The sequence below is a fragment of the Rana temporaria genome, chromosome 2 (genome assembly GCF_905171775.1).
Source record: "Rana temporaria chromosome 2, aRanTem1.1, whole genome shotgun sequence".
Taxonomy (NCBI): Eukaryota; Metazoa; Chordata; class Amphibia; order Anura; family Ranidae; genus Rana; species Rana temporaria.
This window is the reverse complement of record NC_053490.1, coordinates 52,826,969-52,845,887: the sequence shown is the minus strand read 5'-3', so window position 1 is coordinate 52,845,887 and position 18,919 is coordinate 52,826,969. Positions and strand designations below refer to the sequence as shown.

The 18,919-nt window shown below is 40.8% G+C and overlaps 1 protein-coding gene across 1 annotated transcript in view; it reads right to left on the bottom strand.

The window, feature by feature from the left end:
- The window catches only part of CNTN5 (contactin 5), a 2,004,044-nt gene that overhangs the window by 397,782 nt on the left and 1,587,343 nt on the right, over positions 1–18,919 (bottom strand). The window contains exon 12 of the mRNA XM_040340187.1: positions 599–780. Within this exon, the coding sequence (XP_040196121.1) occupies positions 599–780 (182 nt within the window). The remainder of the gene's footprint in view (positions 1–598; positions 781–18,919) is intronic.

The following is an 18,919-nucleotide window of genomic DNA, read 5'->3' as shown; positions in this document are numbered from 1 at the left end:
CCCTCTCCCTTTAGCAGTTTCCTCTGCAGCCCCCTCCCCACCCAAAGTAGTGTCCTCTCCTCTGCCCTCCTTCATAACACTATCCTCTGTCTGTATCCCCCCATTAGTGTCCTCTGCCCCTCTAAAACCATTTCCCTTTCGCTCCCAACACACAACTGTAGGTAGCTCTCTCCTACCTTACAGCGTCTGTACATGACAGAGGAGTTGAGAGGCTGCACAGTGCTGGATGGAGGGCGGGATCGGGAGTTGATTTAGTTAACTTTTTATGCCAAGAAGCTGATGATTGGTTGCTAGGACTGCCTAGCAACCAATCATCTGCTAGTTAACTTGCAAAGTTAACTAAAGTAGCTCCCGATCCTGCCCTTCATCCAGCATGGCTTTGTCTCTCGCTCCTCTCTGCTAGTGATGGGAGAAAAATGCCGGTGGAGATAAAGGGAAGCATCGGTACAGCCCTAATCGAGATCTACCTGTCAGCTTTCTGTGATCGACAGGTAGCTCGCAATCGATGGGTTGCCGACCCCAGCTCTATATGGATATTTTGTAACATTTTGTAAATCATCACAATAAAAACATTACATTTCTAGGAATCTGCACTTACTATAAACTTGCAGTTGCCCTCGGAAAGCATTTTTCCCCCTGGTGTTTTCAGCTTTGCATTCATACGTCCCAGCATCTTCCAGCTGAACATTTGGGATCTCCAGAACCGCCTGCATTTTTCTTAGCCGCGCTTTATTCGGAATAAAGCCATTCACCTTCCTCCATGAGATTGTAGGAACGGGGCTGTCAAAAAAGTTAGGAACATGTAAAAGTGTTCTATTCTTGTAAAGCCAGCACTTAATTTCTGCATTTTATGGTTAAAAGTACTCCAAATCACAATGAAAAGCCATATACTTCTTGATACACTTTATACTGCATTCCCAGGGGGGGGAAGCTAAATCTCTAATGAACAGTACAGGCTTTTAGTCTTATTTTTCATAGCCTGAATATCATAAATATATGTTGATTTCCTTTTTCTGAGATGTAACTAGTGATGGAGAATGGAGCATTACAAAGAACAAACAGCGACTCACCGTTACAAAGCAGACATTATGAGAGTAATTCAATAATTTTTTTTAAATCAAAGTTTTGGATGGCAAAGCTCTGGTTAAAGCTAAACTCCAGCCAGGGAAACCCTCCCTGAACAATCACACCCCCGGCCCTCTGTTTTTTTAAAACAAGGGACGGCAACAAGGTGGGTCAGCAGTGAGCCTGACTGCATTATCAGTCTTCACTCCCAAGGAGGCACCATTAAGGGTCAAGTGACAACAAATTCAGGTAAATTCAAAGGGTTTTCAAAGCAGTGAATGGATGGGAATATGGTGGATGGACGAAAATATATTTTTCGGTTTAGAACAGAGGATTAGGATTTTTATTACATCGAATCAAATCTATCCTTGCATGGTCAGTTTGCATCTTTTGTTCCCATTGGGGAGCTACAGGGCAGCCGTATCGATGAATAGTGGGCCTGGGGTCCTTTAGTCAAACACGCAGTAATCCAACCTTGATATATACACTGGCACAGCCCTTCACAGTCTGAGTGACAGCGGAATCATTTTGAGTCTTCATCCCCAGTCGTAAGACTTTGGGGTTGATTAACTAAAGGCAAATAGACTGTGCACTTCGCAATCTGCAAGTGCAGTTTCTCCAGTACATAGTAAATGAAATAAAGCTTTGCTTTGCAAAGAATACCCAATAGCATGCAAGGAAAATGAAAAAAACAGCATTTTTGCTTGTACATGATTCGATGATGGAAGTCAACAGAGCTTCTGCTCATTTACTAAGCTGTGGGGCAACTGCTCTTGCCAGTCTTTTTGCATTTATTAAATAAACCCCTTTATGTTTAGGATTTTCAAGTATGAGACATGTTTAGTGAAAGTGTAAGGTTGGAACTGATGTATATTCCCTTTGCATACACTTTGAGGCCTTTCCACTTTTTGCTGAAACTATGATAAACCTTTATAACCCTGTTATATCCACCTTTTGCCAATGTTTTATGTACTATTCTAAGTTATAACCTCTAAAATATTGTGATCATGCTTTACTTTTGTATTTCAAAGTTGACCCACATCACCCTAAAATATTCAGGTCATTAATTTTGGCCGCAGAATCCAATAAGACCCGAAAAGTATTTATAGGCCTCGTGCACTCTCAGTAATGTGTTGACTGCATTGTAAAGATAGCTACACATCCAGCTAAAAGTACTCATAAACATTCTGGCCAAAGGCTTTATTTAGTGTGAAGGCCATAGAAGACTTTGCTGATTCAAGCTGGGGGAAATCAATAACGCATAGAGAGAAGCAAGATGATATTTTAAGTAAAATATATTAACTTTTACATTTACAATGAAAGGCTAAAAACTGCTTTGAATGTTAATGCGGTATTTTTAACTACCATTTTTTACATCACTCCTGCAAGAGGTTATAAGGGTCTATTTTATATGCATAGCAAAAGTTCACAGAAGAAAATATTAGTCTTTAAAGGAAAATTCCTGTGTCTTGTAACATTGATATGTACACTGGCTATACAAGCCACTAAGGAATTTAATATTATTAAAAATGATATTTCCACTATAAATGGCAGCAAGTCTTACATTTATACATCTTCCTAAAAATGTCAATTCCTTAGGACTCTGGCAACTGTCTTAATCACTGGAAAGTACACCAGAATCCCAACCTTATTGCTCCTGTACATGTCCGATAGCCTCTCCTAAAAGCTTGTACAGAAACTTAAAAGGATTGATTTACAAAAGGAAAATAGGTCATTCACTTTGCAGAGGTAGTTGCATTTTCAAGGGAATTTGCTCTAGAGCCAAGTGAATGTGGCAAATTTAATTTTGCAAAGCATACCCAATCATGTGCAAGGAAAATAAAAATAAATAGTATTTTTACCTAAATATGAGTGGATGATGGAAGTCGGAAGACCACATTTATTAAGCTGGGGAAAATTCTCTTGCAAAGTGCAACTTACCTTGCAAAGTGAACAGTCTATATGCCTTTAGTAAATCAAACCCATAGGGAGCAATTCAGTAAAACCGGAACACTCAGAATCTGTTCTAGCTGTGCATGGTAGCCAATCAGCTTCTAACTTCAGCTTGTTTAATTAGGCTGGATTCACACTGATACCACACGACAGTCATACCACTGTGTATCCGACTTTGCCCTGTGATTTGATGTCCAACATCCATCCGACTTCAATGAACAGGGATCCGACTTTGATCCCTGACAATACCAGGCACTGTGTCTGGTATGGATCTTTAGTGGGAACTCCACGTCAAATAAAAAAATAAACAACATAGGTTCCCCCTCTGAGAGGCCCTTCGGTCTGGTATGGATTTTAAGGGGACCCCTCAAAATTCATGCCAGACCCTTATCTGAGCATGGAGCCCGGCAGGCCAGGAAAGAGGGGGGGACGAGCAAGCCCCTCCTCCTGAACCATACCAGACCATAATTTTAAAACTAGCCATTTTGGTGTTGAAAGTGAGAAACCCAGTTTCTGTTTCTGTGCCTGCAAAGCAATCCATGACATGATCATAAAGGACCGCCAAATATCAGCCAAAAAGATTGCTACATGTATGGGAATATCACATGAGAGTGTTGGTGCCATTATCCACAACGACTTGAAAATGAGAAAGCTTGCAGCAAAGTGGATCCCAACATTTTTATCATCCAAACAAAAGAGAAAATGCGTGGAGACATCGGTGGCTGTTTTTCAAAATTTAGCAAGAAATTACTCAGATTTCCTGGACAAACTAGTAACTGGTGATGAGACATGGATCTACTGTTATGTTCCTGAGACAGAGGAACAGTCCAAGGAATGGAGGCACAGTGGTTCCTCCAGACCAAAGAAGTGTGCAAAGGTCAGTGCAAAAGCAAATGGCAACAGTGTTTTTGGGATAAGGGAGTTCTGCTGGTGGACTACCTCCAAAAGGATTCAACCATCAATGCAACATATTACTGTGCTTTATTGATGAAGTTGAGGCAAAATATCGAAGGAAAAAGTAGATGAAAGCTCTCCAAATGTGTCATCCTGTTGCATGACAACGTCTCGTCACACTCTGCAAGATAAACAATGGCAAAACTGACCTATAAGGCTTTCAAGTGATGCCTCATCCACCCTATTCGCCTGACGCGGCCCAAATCTCAAAAAACACCTAAAGTGACAACGATTTGTGAGTGTTCCGAAGGCAACTAATGCTGTAAATGAGTGGTTACACCAGCAGTCGGACACATTTTATTTGTAGGAACTTAAGAAGCTGCAAGACAGATGTCGCAAGTGCATTGACTTCCTGGGGGAATATGTAGAACAGTGTGGCAGTTACAGTTTCCTAGCCCAATTTTTTATAGGTAAGGCTCAATACTTATCAGCACCCCCTCGTATGTGGGTCATCTGTGCCTTTAGCTGTTCATCTGTGTATTTAGCTTTGTTTGAATTTAGCTTTAGCATTTACCTGACTAAAAAAAAAATGAATGGTGGGTCCTTGAATTACATTGTTTTGGTAAATCTAAATGAAATTATACAGTCAGTTAACACACATCCCTAAACAAATGGAAATCAGCAAGGTCAAAACACAGCTAAACTGCGGAAGTGGCATATTTTAGCTTTGAAACATGTCTTTGGTGCTACAGTATGTAGTCAAACTTCTTGTCCGAATTAAAAATGCTGGCCCATTCCTAAACCAAAAACGCACACCACCACGGGCACTTCTGCAGTTCAAATAGTCAGTTCGCACCATCCGAATGTCAAATCGCATGCCAAATCGCTCCAATGTGAACCAGGGCTAAAGATGTAGATGCACAACCAGCTGCTCTATATACTTTGGCCCTTGAAAATCTACTTAGGGACAAAACTATGACCCATTTACAAGGAGTTACTTCCCTCCATTCATGTTGAGCTTGAGTCCCTTAAAGGTAAGTGGCTATCTGACCTCCCTAAGCTGGATGAAGAAGATTGGGAGGAAATGTGGGAATGCTCCTTTTCCCAGTTGGTATGTACTAGGGATAGACTGATCCAATTTAAGATTGAGCACCTTGTTTACCTTACTCCCATGCAATTACATAGAATATATCCATCAGTCCCTGCTATCTGCTGGAGGTGATGATCAGATTTAGAACACGTTATAAATATATTCTGGTGGTGTTCATCAGTCCAGACATTCTGGACTGCTTTAACTTTTGTCATACTCTCATTCACTATTATTCAGGTGTCATTGACAATTAATGTCTGTCTGTTGGGTCTGGTGGACTCCCCAGCTCCTCGTAGAGCTCCTAGGACTCTCTTGGGTCTTTTACTCTTTTATGCACGTAAAGCAAGTGTTCTTAATTTTTGAAAAGCATCTGGTCAATTCAGCCTTATCATTGTACAAAGTAACCTATTTAGCTTGTGGCTGTGCTAAAAAGTTTCATAAAGTTTGGGGTATATGGATAGATTCCCCATCTACGAACAGTGACTCTGCTACATTTGACTGATGATAGTGATTTCCTGTGCCTATTTGCTCTCTGTGCATCCCACCCAGCTGATTTTTAGGGTAGTGACACCCCTCCTTTCATAATATCACCACCCTGAGTCTTGATCTATAAGTACTGGAATGTATTCCCTTTTGTGGTCTGTGTGTACTTTTTGTTTTTTCACAGTTTTTTATTGTTCTGTTTTACGAGCCTTAAATCTGAATAAAAATAATTTTCAAAAGAAATGTAGATACGCTAACTCCACCAATATTTCAGCAAATATGTGAATACAATTCAACACACTAAATCAAGGGTTTATGCATAAGACCAAGACCAACCTACCCTTTGCCTGCATGGAGGCAGAGATATTCTCCACACAGGTACTTGGAAGGTTACATCTACCAAACCACTTGGTGATTCACAACCTTGCCAAATGTATAAGTTGCTTCTTTTCTTGCCTACTCTTACCTTTTACATATCCTACTAATACCATCCACCACATACTATAAAGGCTCTTTTTGCCTCTCCCCTTATTTTTTCAGTGGACACTTAAGAGCTTGGCTTCCTCCTTTCTTCTTTGTATACCTTTGAAGGCCACTACCCCAAGAGCACTAAATGTTTCTAGGTGGATTTTGTATCATTTATTTATAAAGTCAACAACTATTGCTACAAAGTTAATTTAATTTTATGAGATGAAGAAATACTGGTTGGCACAGCTTTTGAAATTTCTGGGTTTAAACAGGTTTCATGTAGCAGTTTAAAGATAAAATTATGGGATATTCCCAAAAATGAGATCACCTCTAATTCTTCTTTTGTCCAAATGAAACAAATTGATTTTTTTATAATCTTTCATTACAAGCAGGGCCTCCCATACCCTTTTTTAACTAGATAACAAATAAAAGGGCTATATAGTTAGATATTATTTTCCAGATATGCTTTATACTATATTAAAATGTAAAATGACTTTGAGAATTCCCTTTCTTTCCCCCACAACCTGGTCATTAAAGCCTTTGTTATTTTAGGCATTGAAGTAAAGTAGAAGGTACATTAAATCGCTCTCCCTATTGAGTTCACTATTTAAAAGTCATGCAATGTGCGGGATAGAATAGAGGAGGGAAGATTCCATCACGTTGAAACAGTCTGTACAAAGAAAGGAAAGATACGCTCACATCAAATACGAACAATCAGTAGGGGCTCCGATTCAAGGAGATTTATTCAAAACACAACAAAGTCTCTAAAGAACAACAACAAAATAAAAAAAAGGATCAAATTCTTGTTTTATTTTTATTTTTTTCTTGCTTGCAACAAAGGCTTGTGAAATCTTTGAAAGTTATTTTATATCACGGAGTCTTAATTGGGAAAAGATCTCTTTGTTTATTAGGCTCAAAACGCGTCATCTAAAGCCAAAGCGCAGTTTGAAGACAATGGCTAGAGAGAAGGAAATGCTGGGAATGTGACAACTGGGAGGCTGTTTGAAACATCTTTCTTAGCCACGATGAGAATGGTACATTGCATATTTAACTGCTGTGAAGATATGAATCACGACAATTTTCTGTGCCAACCCAAATAAGCGCAGGATAGAAGGAAAATGGCTAAGAGTAAACAATGTAATCACAAATACTGAACGCTGACAGCGCGTACATAAAGGGTTTATGAGATGGTGCAATTAGGTTATAATTATATTTGATGACATCATGAAGATCATGTAAATGCTCAATACAACAGAATCCAACATAATAAACTCAAGAAATATTTTAAGGGCCTTTTTAATGAGACCTCAGTGATTTTCAGTGAAATCAGTTTTTATGGCATTATAGAGGTGAGGTGTTTTGTAGCGAAAATAAAAATTAAGCCTTCCAACTCAATGTGACATCAAGTCAGATTTATTGGCAGTACGGCTCATTCATGTTGGATATAGCTTTTTAGACGCAACGCTAAAACAGCATGACACGAAAATTATGATCTTTGTTCCTCCCAAGACCTCCTGCTCTCTAGCTCCCTTGTCTCCTCATCCCATGCTTGTCTCTCAGGACTTCCCCAGAGCCTCTTCCATCCTCTGAACTCCCTACCCCTATCTGTCAGACTATCTCTTAGGCCCTGTACAAACGTCTGAGAAACTCGACGGGCAAAACACATCGTTTTGCTCGTTGAGTTCCTTGTGAAGCCGCCGAGGATCTCGGCGAGCCGAGTTTCCTCATTGACTAACGAGGAAATAGAGAACATGTTCTCTATTTGGCTCGACGAGTTCCTCGTCGGTTTCCTCGGCCAAAAGTGTGCACACGACCGGGTTTCTCGGCAGAATACGGCTCCGATCGAGTTTCTGGCTGAATTCTGCCGAGAAACTCGGTCGTGTGTACGGGGCCTCACTCTGTCCACTTTCAGACGATCCCTGAAAACGAATTTCTCCAGAGGTGCCCATCTGGCCCACACCTAAAAACTGTACATTTATTTTCTCCATCAGCACATCCCCCACAGTTATTACCTTTTGTATCTCTTGCCCCCCCCCCCCTCTTACATTACAAGCTCTAAGGAGCAGGGTGTTCTAATTGCTACTGTATTAAACTTTTTTGTAATTGTACTGTTTGCTCTTATGTTGTAAATCACTGTGTAAATTGTCAGTGCTATATAAATCCTGTATAATAATAATAATAATAAAAGATTGATTTGATAAAGATGGTTACATATAGTTACATAGTTGGTAAGGTTGAATAAAGATACCAGCCCATCGAGTTTACCCTGAGTGTGTGTGTGATTACTATTTTCCATATCCCTGTACATTGTGCTTGCTAAGAAACACATCTAAAACTTTTTTGAAGTTGTCTACACTCCCCATTGACACCGCCAACGTTGGAATTGAGTCCACATCCTTTCCTCCCTAAGTAAGAACCTCTCTCACGGGTTGGGATTAAACCACTTATTGTCCAGCTTCATTGTGTAGTCTTAAGTCTTCTTTCGAAACCTTTGGTTAGTTTCCTCTTAATGCTAGATTCACTATTCAATGATTTGTACATTGCGATCATATCCCCTCTTAATTGTCTCTTCTCCAGGAAGAATATGTTTAATGTTTGTAGTCTTTCCTCATAACTAAGATCCCCCAGCCCCTTACTAGCTTTGTTGCCCTTCACTGGACTCTGGCCATTTTAAACACATCCTTGATGATTGATGATGAGAACTAGACCGCATACTCAAGATTTGTCTGAACCAGAGTGTTCAGTGGTAAAATTATAGCTTTATCTCTTGAGTAAATACCATTCACCAATGCAGGCTAATAGTCTGCTGGCCTTGCTTGTTGCAGCTTGGCTTTGCGTGCTATTGCTGAGTCTGTTATCTACCAGGACTCCATCCTCGTTTGCCCTAGAGGTCCCCCCAATGTGTAACTTGCATTCATATTCTTAGCTCCCAATTACATTACTTACCATTTTTCAATATTAAACCCTATCTGTCATATAGCTACTCACCCCCTCTACTCTAAATAGGTCTTCTTGTAAAGTTGCTATATCCTGTTGTGACATTTTGACTTGTTTAGCTTTGTATCAGTTGTGTGTCCTTCTTTATCTTGGTAGCTTTAGAGGTTAGGTTAATATAAGATTTAGGGATTGGCTAATGTTTGGAGGTAAGTTGAGGTTTAGAGGTTAGTCTAAGGCCTCATACACATGACTGGTTTCCTCGACAAAATCCATCAAGAAAAATGCTGGCAGAGCATTTTTGCCGAGTAAAACGGTTGTGTGTATGTTTTTCGTTGAGAAAACTGTTCTCTTTTTTCTCGTCGGGAGTCTCAATTTCCTTGTCGTGTTTCTCGTCGGGCTGGTTTACGACGATAAACACGTTCGTGTGTATGCTTAGAAACCCGCGCATGCTCAGAATAAAGTATGAGACGGGAACGCACCTTTTGTAAAAGTAGTTTTCGTAATGAAGATAGCACATTTGTCACGCTGTAACAGACTGAAAAGCGCAAATAGTCTCTCACCAAACTTTTACTTAACGTGAGATTAGCAAAAGCAGCCCCAAGGGTGGCGCCAGTGGAATAAAACTTCCCCTTTATAGTGCCGTCTTACGTGTTGTACGTCACCGCATTTGAGAACGACGAGATTTTGTCTTGACAGTGTGTATGCAAGGAAAGCTTGACAAGAACCTCGTCAAGCTTGACAAGAACCTCGTTGAGGAAAACAACTTTTCTTATACAACGAGATTCTCAGTCGTGTGTACGAGGCCTCAGGATTAGAGAACCTAGTGGCCAGAGATCTGCAGGAGAAACAAGGAAATAAGTAGGGGGGGGGTGTAGGAAAAAAAGAGGAAAGGGTGGAAAACACAGGGTGGGCGGGAGGACATGTGACAGTCACGGGGCCAGCCAAAATTACAATTTTGTAGGACAAAGCCTAGCTTCAGATTGTTGGCAAGTAGAAGGAAGGTAAGACTCGACCCACAGTTTTTTTTCCCAAAATGTTTTCATGGTGTCAGCCTGTATAACTTTAAGTTGCTCATAAAACATGAACTCACAAACCCGTGCTTGACTCCCACTAAGGTTAGAGCGAGGGACCTCTCGGCTCTGTCTATTCCTTTTTGTTTTTTTGTTCGAATACGTGGCCAGCCTATATTGGGTTTTGGTACAGGCTGGCTTCCAGTTGTTTTGTTGAGCATAGCTTCATATGGTCCTTGCAGAAAGACACACCAGTAACTGTATATAGCAATCGACTCTGGTCCAGAAGCACTTGACCTTCAGGAAGACTATATATTATATTTTACATATTTTCTTACTTTAGGTAATAGTATCTCTTCAATAAAATATATAAAATCAGAGTTTTTTTCTAAAATGTGCTTTTAATTGTGAACTACAAAGTCAGAAAATAAGGCTGGAAATTAAACACTTGCCATCCCAAGCTCCCTTACACACGAAACACATGAATTAAACAACCCATAAATTGTTATTTTAAATGTAAGCAACATTTAGAGAGCAGAAATAAAAACAGTGATCTGATCCCCAGTTATTGCCTGTGAGACCAAGATAAGAAGTTGTTACATGGACACCAAAATAATGTCATGTTAGTTGATAGAGTTCACTTTGATAACCTTTTATTGCTTAACAGGACACATCTTTTGTTGACGGCAAGGTGTAAAGCAGGAGGAAAATGATAATGTGAGTTTCTCTAGCTGTTATTAGCAGCTGTAAAGGTGTTCTGATTCTCAGGAGTTTAAACTAGCACATAACAAAAGAGAACAGTGTGAAAGCATTCTTTAATGTCACATCCCGGATCGCAGATTTTCGAATTCCTCTAGGTGTACACACGTCTGACTGCTGTGATTACACATTGGGATTTGGGGAAGTTTAATAATGGAAAGGATTTAAAATAATACCTCTAATTATATTTATTTTAAAATCTATCTGGTGCAAGTATTCAGAAGAGACAGACTACTTACTTACAATTTATAGCACAGACAGGACCTATTTAAAGCTGAACGCTCACCCACAAAGGATTTAAATCCACTTTTTGTGCACCAAATGCTTTCGCAAATCCAGTAATTACCTTGCAAAAATAGTGGTGACATCATCACTGTTCTGCACAAAGAGCAGAGCAGTGGGAGGGGCCTAGCAGGTCCACTTACTACAGGCTGCCTATGCAAAAAACTACAGAATGGGGTGGATGCAGGACCAGTCACCCTGCACAAGAAGAGAGAGCAGAAGTGACTGGTTTTAATTCCCGGAAACTCCTGCACAGAGGCAATGGGGTTGATTTACTAAAGGTAAAATGAATGTGCACTTTGCAAAGCTCCAGAGCTTAGTAAATGAACATAAGCACTACTGACGTCCATCATCCAATCACGTGCAAGCAAAAAAATATATATATATATTTTTTAATTTTCCTTGCACATGATTGGGTATTCTTTGTAAAGTGAAGCCTTACCTCATTGACTAAGCTTTGGAGAAACTGCACTTGCAGAGGGCAACTGCACTTAGCGAAGTGCACAGTCTATTTGCCTTTAGTAAATCAACCCCAATGTTCCACACTGGGTTACTACACAGATCTGTAAAAAATGTACAAGGTACATAAGAATACACATGCCTCTTGTATTTAGACAATATTTGCTTATTGCCAAGATCACTCCCATAACTCATCTTTATGTCCGATTTTTTGTGCTTTTTGAAGCTGCCTGTTATTGGAAAATTTTCCACCAATTTTTATGGCTGTTACCAGAATGGAAAAGGAGTATAAATCTCTCTAATTGGGACAAAGACAGCAATGAAATCACATTTCATTGGAGCCAGTAATGGGCAGAAGCGTGTTTCGTTCTGTATTCACTTTAGTGGGATTCTCCTCACTTGTTGTTTGACCCAAACTGGGAGATAAAGAACAATAAAAGCTGGACAGATGCTTTTTAATTCATATGCATGTTTCTTTAAAAAAAAATGCTGATCTCTAATAAATAGGCATTTGACATGGGTCCACCAGTAAAAAGGGACTCAATAATAGGCTTGAAGGAAATAAAACCTGATAGAATATGCTCTTAAAGCACCATTCCACCAAAAAATTGAACTTCCGCATTTCGGAACCCCCCCCCCCCAGTGTCACATTTGCCACATTTCAGGGGGGAGCAGATACCTGTGTAAGGCTTCACCGAAGGCGGCGGCGGCATCCGAGAGCCGAGTGATAGATCGGCTTTGGGTGCTGACATTGCGGGCGCCCTGGATAGGTAAGTGTCATTATTTTAAAAGTCAGCCGTTGCAGTATTTGTACCTGCTGACTTACAAAAAAATAAAAAAATTGGCGGACTTCCGCTTTAACATGCAACCCCACTATTAATCCAGTAAATATTTTTTTTTGTTTCTGCTACAATAGGCTAGTAGGGCTAGTAGGGAAGACATAAATATCACAATACAGATAGGTGTCAAATAGGACTTGTTGCACCTGTGCCACCTGAGCTTAATTTTTTTGAGGACAGGCAGATGTCATAGTGGCTAATGACATCAGCCGACTTAGGAACAATCTATGTGCATCAAAACGTCTTCATTTTTGAAATCTTGGTGAGAAAATCTACTCTGTTATATGAGTTTCCTCTGGAGATATAACCAAGACAAGGCTCACTTCTCTACTTTTTTGAGAATGCACCCTACCAAACATTTGCTTGAAATCTCTGAGTGGCAATACTTAAAGCTGCTTAAAGTGGTTTTAAAGCCTTAACATTTTTTTAAGATGTGACAGAACCCACTGTCACTGTGTGTTTTGGAAGGGACTGGGGGCAGGCCTCTAACCGACAGACTATGGGCCAGAAAAGATACTGGGGACCCGGGACATGCTGGCACTGAGACGGGAGGGGTTACCCCGGCAGACAGACCTGGAACCTTAAGACTACTTTTCCAACATCCTCAAGTTGACCCGTTCGGTGTCCAACTGTGGCTGTTGGACCGTTTCCCAGGGGAAGTATTGTCATGGACCTTGGAATGCGGAAGTGTTCCACCTTGAAATCTGTTATACAGTGGGGGGTTTTCTGCTCTGTCTTAAGGCTCCAGACGGCTCCATTGTTCTGTGTCTGGCTATTGTGTACATTGATTGCCCCCTGGGGCTTCTGTCTCATTACACATAGCAGTCCTTCTATTCAAGCTATCCGACCTATCCCTGCAGAACCCATTTTCAAGTCCTCATTTGCATGGCTAAGAGGACCTGAAGGAGAACTACATGTACTTTACAATTGACCAATATGAAAGTGGTTGTTGGGGGCGGGATTGTTCCAAATTCTGTATAAAAGTGTGTTGTGTGCTTCCAATAAAAGGTCTTCCTGTTTGAACTTACATAGAGCCTGCCTGGTGTTTGTTCTAATGGATTCCGAACGGCACATAGCTGTAGTTCGGATCCCGGAGCCTAGGATGACCAAACCATCAGACGTTGCGATTTGCAAGCTGACTCAAGGGTCTCGTTACATAAGGTAAAAAATATTTAGATAGAAATACCCACCCCTACCCCTCCTTACACTAACCTCAGTCCTCAGCTTCCTATGAGGGCATGTGGTGGGGAGCCAGAAGCGCCGATAGGGGACCTGAGAAGAGGAGGTTCGGGGGGGCTGCTCTGTGCAGTTCCATTGCACAAAGATTGTGAGTATAAATCTGTTTGTTATTATTGTTTTTTTTTATTACATTTACAATTAATTTAAACTTCAACTACAGCATCATCCAGCATCTTCTCTTCCTTATTCCAATTATCTTCCCAGAAAACTCTACAGAGAATTACTTCTGATCCACTCAGTAAAGTAGAATTAAAAGCAAAACTTTTTTTCTTTAAATAATGATAGCCTAAGGGAGGGTTATAACCCCTAAGCATGTCTTTTTAGTCATCCATGTACCTTTGGGGATATTTCCTGTAATGGTCACCACCGTTTACGACCTTCCATCAACCCACGACAGCTCATCTGACACTCCAACCATCCAACAGACATCAGACATCCCATTTCCCAAAATAACGAGACTTGCTCCGTGTTCTGGTTTCAAATGTATGACCACTTTTAATGGTAACTTTCAGTCTTATATACAGTACAACAGGTTACAGTAATCACAGGAACAAAACCACACCCCACCCATATATCACACGATGAGCTTCAATCACATTCTTTTAGATAATTACATAGAGGAGTTAATTATCCCCCAGACGTTACGTCTCTGACAATAAGTCATTCACCTGCACCTGAGAAGTCACATTCCTTCATTAACAGGATTCAAACAAAACACCATCACACAATGATTTCCCCTCAATCCACATCTTTAGACAGACGTTCTGTCTCCGCATACAGCTTGACAAGTTCCATTCCACACACACAACAGTATTTAGCATACATAATAAGAGATCCTGGAACAGACTCAATTAGCATGTCAACAGTCTACACAGAGAGATGAGTCATAGAATAAACCAACACTTTGCACTATCTCCTGCAATATGAGCTATCAGTAATGTCCCATGCCCTGTAATTTAGGATGTAATTTCTCAGTCCCCCTATGGCCCTATCGGACATAAGGTGACCCTAGACATAAGAGTTATTAATGACGCTGGCACAGGAGTACCCCTCATCCTTCCAAAGTCTCTGTTTGTCCCGGGTCATTCCGTTACATTTCCCTTTATTCCCTGTCCCAAAGTCAAAAAAAGAAGTGAGACAAAATTCCTCCAATGTGAGGGTACCCCTGTTGTCACTAGGGCCACCATAACTAGTGTCTTCATGTAAAGATTTCTTTTTTTTTTTGTTACAACCCTGAAAGTGATTTTATTTCACTTTCACTGATAATGATCACCGGTCCGTTACAAATAGAGAGGATGAATGTCCCCAGAAGGAGGCACAGACAGCAATACAAATCTAAAACCTGACAGGTGTTCTAATCCCTCTCCATTCTATCTAAAGTTTTGCCTTTTGTTATACTTTAAAAAAATATATACAAATACTGTAGCTGCTGACTTTTAAATTAAGGACACTTACCTGTCCAGGGAGCCCGCGATGTTAGCCGATTTTCAGGTCGGCTCTCAGGTGCTGCCCTGCCGCCATTCATGGTAAGGAAAACTGGTAGTGAAGCCTTTTGGTATCACAGACCATTCATACTGCGCGAAACACGCTGTGCTTTCTTACTGGCCCAGCTGGGGGGGAAGGAGGAGGGGGGATTTATTTTACCAAAAATATGTAGCTGAATACATATTGGGCTAAACTGATGAAGACATTTTTATTTATTTATAAAAAAAAATATTGAACATGCTTTATAGCAGAACGTTGTCGGTCTTTTTTGTTTATGTTTAAAAATCGCACAGATGAGAAAGCTCTATTTGTGGGAAAAGAGGACACACATCTTTTTGGGGTAGAGTGTCAGATGACAGCGCAATTGTCAGTTAAAAAAACGCAGTGCCGTATTGCAAAAAATGTCATGGTCATGAAGAGGGGTAAACCTTTCGGAGTTAAAGTAGATAAAACCAAAGTACCTGGGGATCCAATGGGCATTCATGAAGTTTTAGCAAATGGGTTGAAGGACAGGTATGAATAAAGCTGGTTTGTTCAAAGGTTAGCAATTTTTTTGACCTATGATAGGGTTACTTTAAACAAAATTACAGGGATTAGTCTGAATAGCAGGAAGAACCCAAAAACTCAAGGGGGAGACACATTTCTAGTTACTGCCCAGAACTCTTCTGTCTATTACTAAGGCCTCGTACACACGACCGAGTTTCTCGGCAAAAACCAGCAAGAAACTTGCTGGGAGATATTTTTTTGCAGAGGAAACCGGTCATGTGTACATTTTCGTCAAGGAAACTGTCGAGAAATTCGACGAGCCAAAAAGAGAGCAAGTTCTCTATTTCCTCGAAGGGAATGGAGAAACTTGCCTTGTCGAGTTCCTCGACAGCCTAACAAGGAACTCGACGAGGAAAACGATGTGTTTCGTCCGTCGAGTTCCTCGGTCGTGTGTACGAGGCTTAAGTCAATGCCTATCTAGATAGATAGGTTGAAAGGTAAGTACAATAGGCAGAATCACGAGGAGCCAGTGATTAGAGATAACATGTGGGAATTGTGACATTATTTTCTCTTCCATTTTATAGAGACCGTTCTCCTCAGTTTAGCTCATCAGAACATCATTGCTAGTGGCAGATACATTACTTGAAGCCTAACCATTCAGCATTGCCATTATAATTACAGTACGACATGCTGAGTTTAAATAAGACAGAACAGTTCTTCAAAAATCATGTTGGTCTATAACCACTATTGAATTTGTTTCAGAGCAATGATAACACTGATGAAGAGGATACTTACAATCAAAATTTGAGCATATTTTCTGTATTGGAGTTAGAAAATTTATTTTAAAAAACTGGATATGTCTGTGTCCTAAAACTGAAGAGAAGACATGTATTTTACATAGACGAAGGCTGTTACATAAAATTAATTGAAAAAAAAAACACTAAGGGGCATATTTATACAGCAAATAATTTGACATTCACCAAACAAGCATTGCAGGTGAATCTTATAGTTTCATGTGTTTAAAATGACAGTGATTGATTTACCACCAATAAATGTTTGGTGAAAGTCATATTAACTGCCTTAACTCCTTCACGCCTAAGGGCCCTTTCACACGGGCGGACCGTTTAGGTCTGTCTGCCAGTTTTTTAGGTGGACCTGAATGGGCACTCCGTGCTCCTCTATGGAGCCACGGGTGTCAGCAGTGAGTGACATGCCCGCTGACATTTGACTCGCTCCGATCCGTCAAAGTGTGACGAAGGAAAACCCTACTTTTCTTTCCGTCTGGCGGATCGGATCCCCCAATGGAGAAACCGGCGCTCTGACAGGTCGGTCCCTGCACAGTGTGCAGAGACAGACCTGTCATCTGCCTGCTCAGCGGGGATCGATGGAAAGATCCCCGCTGAGCTAAAGCGGAGCCTGCACACGGACAGTCCCGTGTGAAAGGGCCCTTAGGGTAAAACAAATGTTAATGCCTAAGCACAATTTTGCGATTTTGACATGCGTTCGTAAAACTGTAAATATCATCACTCCTTTGTGCATCCAGGTGGATTATACCTTGTTTTCTTTCAGGACAAATTGGGCTTTAATTTGGTGGTAAATGGTCATGGGTATCTCCTGTTTTTATATTATCATAAGAAAACTGGCCCAAAATATAAAAAAAATTATATATTTTTTTAAATTTAGCTGTATATTTCTTGTTACTACCAAAACCTACCACCAGAGAACAACCCAAAATACATTTTCTTGCTCCGGGCGATCACAGCGAAACCACATACGTGTATGTTAGTTTTTGTATGTACCCGTAGTACTGTATAATAGTGCACATTTTGCTTTTATTTTTTATCCTGCCTAAAATACACTGACACTGATATTTCAAAAAAAAAATAATAATTTAAAATCTGCCTAAAATATACTGACCCTGACCTTTGACCCAAACACTAACTCTGACACTAACCTAGATCAAACCTTGATCTAGTTATTTTTTTGTTTAATTTTTTTATTATTATTATTATTTTTATTACACACAGTTTTTTTTTCTCTCTGCAAGCAGAGAGAGGGATACAATGTTTCTCTCCCCTCTATTCACGGAAAGAGAAACACAGGGATGGGATTCACAGTGACTGATCACTGTAATAGCCAATCAGAGGCTATCACAGCGATTAGGTAAAATGGAACTGGGGGTTCCATGTAGCGATTGTTAATACGGGACCCAGGGCTCTCGCTGAGACCCCATTCTCTGTGCTGGGAGCGCGCTGTGCTGCCAGCACTAAAACACATATGCATAAATGCGGCCCCACGGAAAACAGCCCAGTCCAATGGGGTGAATATATGCATACTGTCGGCGTGAAGAGGTTAAGTATGCCCAAGAACCTGAAATCTCTTATTTCACGTTTGTCAAGCAAGAAATCTGCTGCTTCAGATAATGAATTTGACATTCAGACATACTGAAATACAATGTATATCTCTCGCTAAAAGTATCTTTTAAAATCTTGGATAGGGCTAGGAAGGGTTAGAGCTTCTGTCAGGAATATGATTACTCTTCACTGGTAAAAAAATATTTTATTTCCAATGTAGAAACACACACTCAGGGGCAGATTCACATAGAATTACGCCGGCGTATCAGCAGATACTCCGACGTAACTCCGAATCTAAGCCCGTCGTATGTCTAAATGTATTCTCAAACTGAAATACACTTAAACATGCCTAACATACGACGGCCAGCGCCGTCGTATCTTAGGGTGCAATATCTACGCTGACCGCTAGGTGGCGCTTCCATTGCGGTCGGCGTAGAATATGCAAATGACTAGTTACGCAGATTCACGAACATACGCTTGCCCGTCGTAGTGAATTTACGTCGTTTCCGTAAGAGATACGCGGCGTAAAGATAAACATGCCCCCTAGGTGGCGTATCCAATGTTAAGTATGGCCATCGTTCCCGCGTCGCAATTTGAAAATTTTACGTCGTTTGCTTAAGTCGTCCGTGAATGGCGCTGGACGCCATTTACGTTAACGTAGAAACCAATGACGTACTTGCGACGTAATTTCGCACAATGCACAGAGGAAAATTTCGAGATGGAGCATGCGCAGTACGATCGGCGCGAGAACGCGAGTAATTTAAATGATCCACGCCCCCTACCTGGATCATTTGAATTAGGCGGGCTTGCGCCGGTGGACTTTACGCTACGCCGCCGCAACTTTACAGGCAAGTGCTTTGTGAATCAAGCACTTGCCCGTAAAACTTGTGGCGGTGTAACGTAAAGAAGATACGTTACGCCGCCGCAGTTCTACGAGAATCTGGCCTATAGTATGCACACATAACCTGGTGCAGCTGTGCATAGTAACCAATCAGCTTCTATGTTTCATTGTCAAAGCTTAACAGAGCAAGCTGAAGTTAGAAGCTGCACCAGATTCTGTGTGCACCAGTTTTAGAAAATCTCCCCCAATGTGAGGCAGTAGTTAATCTATATAGC